We start from the raw sequence: 8,454 nt of genomic DNA, 5'->3' as shown, positions 1-8,454 counted from the left end.
CATGTGCTGTGGGGAGGAAAGTGAGCGGGATCACTGGGCGAGGGGGTAACCGAGTTAACAGGGACTGCAGTGCACAAGGAAATCTTGCCTTCTTTCTCTGAGCCTAATTCGGGTCTCCTTCCCAACAGTGTAAGTCCAATGGTTTACGTGATGTTATTCCTTATTTATGCTGGTGTATATGAGCCCAGAATTGCACTCTCTCTCTCTCCCTCTAATGGATATTTGAGATAGAGGGCCAGATCTTCAGCTGACGTAAAGCAACATCGATCCACTGAAGTCCATCTAGCTACAATGAGTTGCCCTGGCTGAGAATCTGGAACTACACTACAGTGAAAGCGAACATGCAGAAGTGATAGGGTGAGTTATAGGCTAGTTGAGCATAATGGCCCCTTCCTGCCGGAAAATCTATTAATCTATATCAAAGCATCACTCTTTAGATGGACACAATAACTCAACCCCCGATCCTACGTGGTTTCCCTCCATTCAGAACCTTATGTTTCTGCAGAACCCCATTGACCTCAATGAGGCTCTGCAGGACTCCATCCAGGCATCGCTTGCTACAGATCAGGGAGCAGATTAGTCAGTGTGTGCACAGGGGCAGTCAATTATTTTTTGTCACAGTCCAAATTTCTTGGCCCAGGTATAATTGAGGTCCAGACTCCAGAGAAAATACTTAAAAACTAAGAACAGTCGTTATAATAAAAAGTACGTAAAAAGATTTTCGGGTCTGTTCAAAAGCATCTGTCAATGCAGATTTGGCCCATGGTCTGCCTATTGACTGCCCTGTGGGATGAATTACACCCACTGATCGAACTATTGCTAGCACTATAATGACATGGTTTTCATTTGGAGATCATCAAAAGCCCCCCCAACCCCCTAGCCTTCTACAACAAATCACCATAATCATAAAAACCAACCTACTGAATAGTATTTGTTGAGAAAGTTTCTCAGATCCAGGATGGAGAGAGAGAGACCCCAGAATAGCCAAAATTTCCCACTGTCTGGGTAGATGCCTTAATCACTGGGCTACACTTCTCTGCCCCAGTGATCATTTATTTATACAAAGTGAAATGGCACCAACAGGTGAAACTGAGAGACAGGGCCCCAAATCAGGCACAGCAGGGACTTGAAGCAGGTTCTCACACATTCCAGGTAAGTACTCTAAACCAATCAGCTATCCTGAGCTGGGTATCTTACTGGGTTTTTGGGTAAAAATAAAACATTCAAAAGGCCTAGATTTTGCTCCAATGCCAAATGAAAACAAAGGCACAATACTCGATTTTTGTGTATGTGTTTGTGAAATGGAATTCTTGTTTTCTGGTCAGTCCTAGCTATGAGTCTTTATTGAAGCCGCCTGCTGCTGGATACATGCAGTGAATTTAGGTTTAAGAGCACAGGGAGTGAGAAATAGGGAAGTCCCCAGAAAGCCAGGAGAATGTCAGTCATTTTATTCCAGTGTTCCAGTTCTCGCCACTAGCGTTATGAGCTTAGTATAAACACAGAGAAGCAGCATGGTCCAGAATGTAGGATAAGGGATTTAATATATATGCACCCCGCTGGGATGCTAAATACAACCATAATGCAAATCATAAAGAAAAATAAGACACATTAGTTATGAACCCACAACACACACCTGGCTGGGCTGCTTTTCTAGTGCTGCAAAAGCCTTTGAATAAAACATCCAGATCTATTTCACTGTTGAAGCAGCTCCAATTCACGTTGGATCTGAGGCCAGAAATACAATCTTTGCTAGAGTTACAATGATGTCCCTGTGACAGCGCCAGTCACCTCAATATCTCAGTTGCTGATTGAATTTTCCTGGCAGGACCAGGCTCCTGTGAACTAGATTCTGGTGGCAGTTACACTGGTGTAAATCATTATGCGACAGGAGTCGCTCAGAATTTCCACAGGGATAAGTGAAAGCAATTTCTGGTCTTGGTTCTCTGTGTCTACAGAGGGTTTCAGCCCAACAATAGACTGTAAGAGAATGGTATAGGAAGTGTAAGTGATCGGTTAATAGAGAGGTAAATGGTCTCTTCCTTTCCTCTAGTTTGGATTTTTGTTCAAGTGGTGAAATGGGACCGGTTCCCTGTAATTGCTCTGCTCTCTCATATAACTGCTGCCTCCCATGTGTGGCTTGTTGACATTTAAATAAGTTGCAATTATATTGAGGAAGTAGATTGCACAGACCCCAGAGGATATGGGTAGAAGACACATCCAGGAGTGGCTGCAACATATTTAACACACGCATGCACGACTCACGCTGATTTGCATTGAGTGTATCTGGGGGCACAGGGGGAGATACAGTTTATCCTAAACGCTGGTTGTAAGGAATACAGCATGTTCCTTGAGTGGTTTCTCTTGCATACCATGTGCGTCAGTGAATTTCAATGGGATTTCGGTGCCTAACTCCCTTCAGCTCCATTGAAAATCTCAGCCTCTGTTCTCTTTCCTCGCTCCCCTAGACCCTCTCTTCTCCATACTCTAACCCTGGCCTCATTTCCCCTCTCTCTCACTCCTGCTCTCTACCCATTTCTCCTTCCCCTTCCACAAAGGATCCCTCCTTTGACTCTTGTCCCTCCAGCTTTACACTTGCTGCTCCGTGCCTTTTGTGTCCATTTCCCCCAAATGCTGGTCTCCTCTCTCCTTCAGTCCCTTCCCCACTCTGCCTTCTGCTCCCAGATCCCCTCTTTCCAGTTACGCTCTAAACCCACCAGTCTTGTTATTGCCCCAAACCTTCTTGCTAACGGCACTAGTTATCCACCCTATGATGCCACCCTGGCCTAACAACTTCTCTGTTCAACAGTTGTTGCGACAAATGTTGACATAGAAACTGGAAAGATCGATTAGGTTTCCTAACCCAATTATTCCTATTATAGACCACTTCCCTAGGAGAGGGAGTGCAGACCAGCATTTAGGGAACTGGACTGGAACTCATGAGACCCAGGATCTATTGCTGACTCTGAGGAAAGTCATTTCTGATTGACCCAGGCTGGGAGGCTCACTGTCGCGGGCTGTGTAAACATATCCAACACGTTACTCTAATATAAAGCAATAAGAATGATAATTTCTAAAGACAAATCCACTCATGGACCTAACAGCAGCTCAGCCTCCCAGTCTTACACGCATGCCATGGCTGTAACAATTACAGAGCTTGGAGACCTCAGAAAGTAATAGCAGGGTAGTATTAAGGAAACCAGAATAAAATAAACTCCTTGAAATCCGATGAGCCATTTGGTCTCTGTGCTGCATGCTTCTCTCCTCGATTGCAGGATTATATTAGGAACGAAGCTTTGCTCCTTGCCTGCAGTTGCATCTGAACTCTCCAGATCCTCTGCCAGTCTGATCACAGATGAATTGGAGAATGTAGGAGGCTTCTAAGGACTCTCTCTGACTGTGTGTCTGCACAGCCTCTGGCATAATGAGGCCTTGACCTTGGTTGGCATCGCAAGGTGTTACTGTAATATAAGATGATGTCACCCAATTCAGCATCAATATTGCAAAAACACGCACTAGGATATGCATCAAACCCAGTACAGGCTTGTAAAAAATGCACCAACGGGCAAAAATTCATATGAAAAATGAAGGCAGTTCAAGTTTTAGAATAAACTCTTCCAAAAGCTTAGAGGCCTATTCAGTCCTTCAGATGTTCCCACAAGACCACCCTGCTATCTAGGTGTTTTATAAGCATGCCCATCACTATGGTGTCTGTCCAGCCTCACAGTTTTCCTTCTCACAACTAGCCCATGCCCTCTAAGAGGCTCTGGCTCCTGCTGCTTCCTGTCATCTTCTAAAACTAAGGACTTCTGGCTTGCTACTACCTTCTTCCACCTTCAGGGCTGGATGGCATCTCAGGGGGCATCTCAGTCTTCTCACTTCTTTCTGCACTTCTGAAGTTCCCATCTCTCTCTCCCCCTCCCTCCCGTGCACAAAAGCCTTGTCTCTTACTGGGACCCAGACATAGGGTCCGGGAAAAGCACAGCAGCCAGTGAGTGATGTCACAAAGACTTGGGCAGCTGCGTGCAGCTAATGAGAAAGGAGGCATCGGCTGGGAGCCATCCAGCTGGACTATGCAGTGAAAAAAACCTGCTGACAGTAGCTCTAAGGGAAGGGACTGGGAGACAATAACCGCCTCATCCTGTCGTCGTTATTGCCTTAGAAGGCTTGAGCATGTCTCACTGATGCCATCAAAGAAGATGAGCAGAGCTGAGTTTTCCTACTGTTCCCCATAGAGTCCTCTGAAGCCAACAGCTGCGATTAGATAGGAACTAGGTCGGCACACTGAGAGACCACCAGCAGCTGCCAGCATGTGGTCTCTGCTGCCGACTCCTCTCTGCCTGATCACTGTATTCCTGCTCTTAGAGGCACCTATGGCTGAAGTCTTTGTTTACGTGGTCTACAAGCAGAACTCCACCTGCATAGATTTTAGAGCGCTGTCTGCCTGCCTGGGGCCTCCTGTCCCGAGAGAGGGCCTGAGGGGTTATCTGATTGAGGCAGCACCTGCAAATGCCTGTCATCCTATCGGGGGTCCACCAGCAGGCAGCAATTCCTCGGCAGCCTTCATCGCGCTCATAAGTAGGTATGACTGCCCGTTGGGAGTTAAGATCCTTCATGCTCAGCAAGCTGGCTATCAAGCTGCTATTGTCCACAATGTGAACTCAGAGAAACTGGTGACAATGGTGACTAATGTTGAAGAAATCAGGCAGAAGGTTGGAATTCCTTCCGTCTTTACTGGAGAATCAGCCTCCAAGCAGCTGAGAAGGGTTATGGGCTCGGAAAAAGGCATTCATGTCACTCTAGTGGTACCTGAACATTATCATAATCCCTGCTGGGACAATGCAAAGCTCTCCATCGGGGACACTGCTAGGCACTACTGGGATCTCCAGTTTGGATATTGCTCCAAACGCATGATTTCTCTTTTCATCCAGGAGTTTGGCATGGCAATCGGCATGATCGTGTGCACCCTGCTGGTTGTGGGCTGCATGAGATGGTGCAGGAAGAGCCAGAACATAACCGTGAGCACGTTCAAAACGGGAGACAAGTATGTTACATGTGTGATCTGCATGGCCGAGTATGAAGAAGGAGACCAACTGAAGATCCTCCCTTGTTCTCATGTCTATCATGGCACATGCATAGACTCGTGGCTTCTCATCCAGTCCCAGTGTAAGACCTGTCCAATTTGCAAACAGCTAGTGACTGTTGCCAGATAGACCTTTGACACGGACATGCATCGAAATGTCCCTCTGCAAGTGTAAAACGTTTTAGATGAGGGAAAATAAAATGAGTTTGAGATCATAGCTGCTGGAAGTCTCTGGTGTGTACACACACACATACACATATCACTAACATTTTCTGTAGCTTTCTCCGGGAGGAAAATATATACAATAAAACCTGTTTTACGCAGAGCCCATCGGGCCAGTAACAATCAGTTGCCTAGTACAGGTGAGTCTTTAATTAACTACAGGGCTAACAAAACCATACTGGACATACTTTAAAGGGGATAGTTCAGCAGGGGTTGCCCACTGAAGGTGCAGCTCTTTAGGGATCGAGTGCCAAAGACCCTGAGCATCCACAGTGCCAGCTGAATTCAGTGGGAGACTGAGAACCTCTGGATATCAGGCTCATGTAGCCAGGTATTCCAAAGAGCTCAAAGCCAGAATTTCAAGTGCTCCATCCCCACAGCTAAGCCAGAGCCATTGTCAGCCCTAGGCTTTCAAAATTCATGTGTCAGAACACTCCCCAAAATCATGAGATTGGCTTACAGATCATAAGATATTTCTGAATAATAAACTTTTGGGATCTTCTTATTCACCTTCCAGTTTCTGACACTGGAGTTACAGTTTAAATCTTCCTTTGCCCCCATGAGGGCTAGACATTTAGATGAAAGCTGAGATTCTCTTTCAATCCCTTGACTCCAGCAGTTGGAGCTTTGAGGTAAACAACAAATATTGCAAGACTTGCAATAAAATCATGAGAATTGGCAACACTGCCAGATCTTTTGGTGGCCAGCAGTTCCCATTGTGATCCTTCAGGCCAGAATTTCAGAAGAGTTCAGTCAACACCCAGCACGAATCCAGTGTTCTGTACCCTTGGAAAATCCGACCACTTGTTTTCGTGCCTTAAATGGAACCTACGTGCTTTTGCCAATCGGGCCAATAGCGTATCGTTGGTTTCACTCTGCGCGGATGGACAGACAGATATAATTTCAAGTTCTGCTGATTTTATTTTGAATGATGATTTACTTTAGATTATTTATTTCCATTTTCTACTGACAAAAAGCTCTGGCCTCGTAGCTCCAGGTGCTTTGACATCCACTAGATGATCAGACTCGTAGAAAGAAAAAGATGGGACTTTTTGTTTTTAAAGCAGAAAGCAAGTTCAGTCAACCAACCTGGGCTGATATCTCCCCTCCCACATGGGAAAGGATGATCCTAACAGATCATTCCTACTGTGCAGTGTTCTCCAGGCATCATGTTCATACCCAAGGTGATGAATTTCAGTTTGCAGTGGGAGGACAGCCAAGAGAAGGGGCATTTATCCCTAGGAAGGATGCGAGCAACTCCCCTTGAGTGCAGCAAGAGATACTGATAACTTACCAGAGATTGGACTGGGACAGAACTGGGTCCAAGAAAGATGGAAGAGTGGCAGACAGGAGAGAACTAGGGAGGAGAGGAGAAGAGAAGGGTGCCAGGCATGTTGGCAGTGATGCTACAGGGACCTAGTCCTGGGGAAGTGCAGCAGTCATTGGGTGATGTCACAAAGCCCTGGCGAGGTGGGTAGGAAAGGTTGCCTAGCAGCTGGAGACAAGGAGCGAGAGAGAGAGAGGGTGGAGCCCGGGGAACCAGCAGACCAGTGTGGTGAACTGAAGGAAGCCTTTTGCAGAAGCTTCCAGGGAAGAGGCGGGATATAGTTACCATCCTGCTGCTGCTGCTGTTGTCTTCTGCAGAGACTCCAGGGATGTTATGTTGATACCACTCAGACAGGCTGATAAGTGTATGTTTGCCTCCTAAGATCCTTCACGGTTACGCCTTTCCTCTTTGCCCAGCCCCGGCACTTGCACAGAGAGATACCCATCAGCGTTCAGCATGAGGCCCCCGCTCCCGCTCCCTCTCCCTCTCCCTCTCCGTGCAGTCGCCGTGCTCCTGCTTGTGGATGTTGCTGTCGCGGAGGCCTTTGGACATGTGGTTTATGACCACGGCTCCACCTGTGTAGGTTACAATGCACTGCCTGCATGCTTTGGACCGCCCCTCCCGAGTGAAGGGCTGATGGGATACTTGATCGAGGCCATGCCTGCAAACGCCTGTGATCCTATAGAAGGCCCGCCAGCATCCTCCAACTCCTCTGAGGCTTTCATCGCACTCATCCGTTGGTCTGACTGCCCGTTTGGCGTCAAGGTCCTTCATGCACAGCAAGCCGGGTACCAAGCCGCCATCGTGCACAACGTGAATGCAGAGCATCTGGTGAACATGGTAACTGACGACAAAGAAATCAGGCAGCAGATTGCGATCCAGTCTGTCTTTACAGGGGAATCGGTCTACAGGCATCTGAAAAGGGCTTCACATTATGAAAAAGGGGCTTATGTCACCCTGGTGGCACCCAAACATCCTCATAACCCTTGCCAGGATGCTGCTACGCCTTCCATGTGGGCTACTCTTAAGCGGCACTGGCCTCGCATGCTGAAATATTCCGCATACCACGTCATTCCTTATGTCCTCCAGGAGTTTGGGTTCATGATCAACGTGATCATTTGCACCATCCCGCTTGTGGTCTGCGCACGATGGTGCGCAAAAGGCCGGAAGATAACCCTGTGCACCTTCAAAAGGGGAGACCGATACGAAACGTGTGTGATCTGCATGGCTGAGTATGAGGAAGGAGACCAGCTGAAGATCCTCCCTTGTTCTCACGCCTATCACTGCGCGTGTATCGACATCTGGCTTCACACCCAGCCCAGGAATAAAACCTGCCCCTTTTGCAAACAGCAGGTGACAGTTGAAGCTCAGGATGTCAGTCTGCAAGGAGGGAGGAACTCACAGGAGCAAGGTGCGGGAGAAGAGGACCACGCGGAGGATGGGGAAAATGAAGATGGTCTTGACAATGAGTATATTGAGGGAGAGGAAGAAGACGACCAAAGTGTGGACACTGAGGAAGGGTATGATGAGCTGGAGAATGACCCTCATTGAGTAATAGACTCAAACCAACCCAATATCAGTCCAAGCCACACGACTCCCAGCTTTTGCCCATCACTAGCTCCAGCCTGTCTACTGGGAAGCATTTAGTTCAGTTCAGTTTTGGCTCCTTTCTCTCACTCCCCACAATAAAAGGCATAAAATGTTTGCTGCAAATATAACTCTCCTTAGGCTGGTGGAAATTAAATGCATTTGATACCATTGAGTTCCTGGGAATTTCTGGCCCCATCCACTCACATTTCCTATTGCTTTTGTCTAGATGGAATAT

General features: G+C 47.3%; 2 protein-coding genes across 2 annotated transcripts; both read left to right on the top strand.

The window, feature by feature from the left end:
* Positions 1-4,307: 4,307 nt before the first annotated feature.
* Positions 4,308-5,210, top strand: ZNRF4 (zinc and ring finger 4). The gene has a single exon (XM_050934389.1). The coding sequence runs from the start codon at positions 4,308-4,310 to the stop codon at positions 5,208-5,210; it is 903 nt and encodes a 300-aa protein (XP_050790346.1).
* A 1,875-nt stretch (positions 5,211-7,085) lies between these two features.
* Positions 7,086-8,253, top strand: LOC127040336 (E3 ubiquitin-protein ligase RNF167-like). The gene has a single exon (XM_050934380.1). The coding sequence runs from the start codon at positions 7,086-7,088 to the stop codon at positions 8,178-8,180; it is 1,095 nt and encodes a 364-aa protein (XP_050790337.1). The 3' UTR covers positions 8,181-8,253.
* Positions 8,254-8,454: the final 201 nt, after the last annotated feature.

The sequence above is a fragment of the Gopherus flavomarginatus genome, chromosome 24 (genome assembly GCF_025201925.1).
Source record: "Gopherus flavomarginatus isolate rGopFla2 chromosome 24, rGopFla2.mat.asm, whole genome shotgun sequence".
NCBI lineage: Eukaryota > Metazoa > Chordata > Testudines > Testudinidae > Gopherus > Gopherus flavomarginatus.
This window is presented reverse-complemented; position numbering and strand designations above follow the sequence as displayed.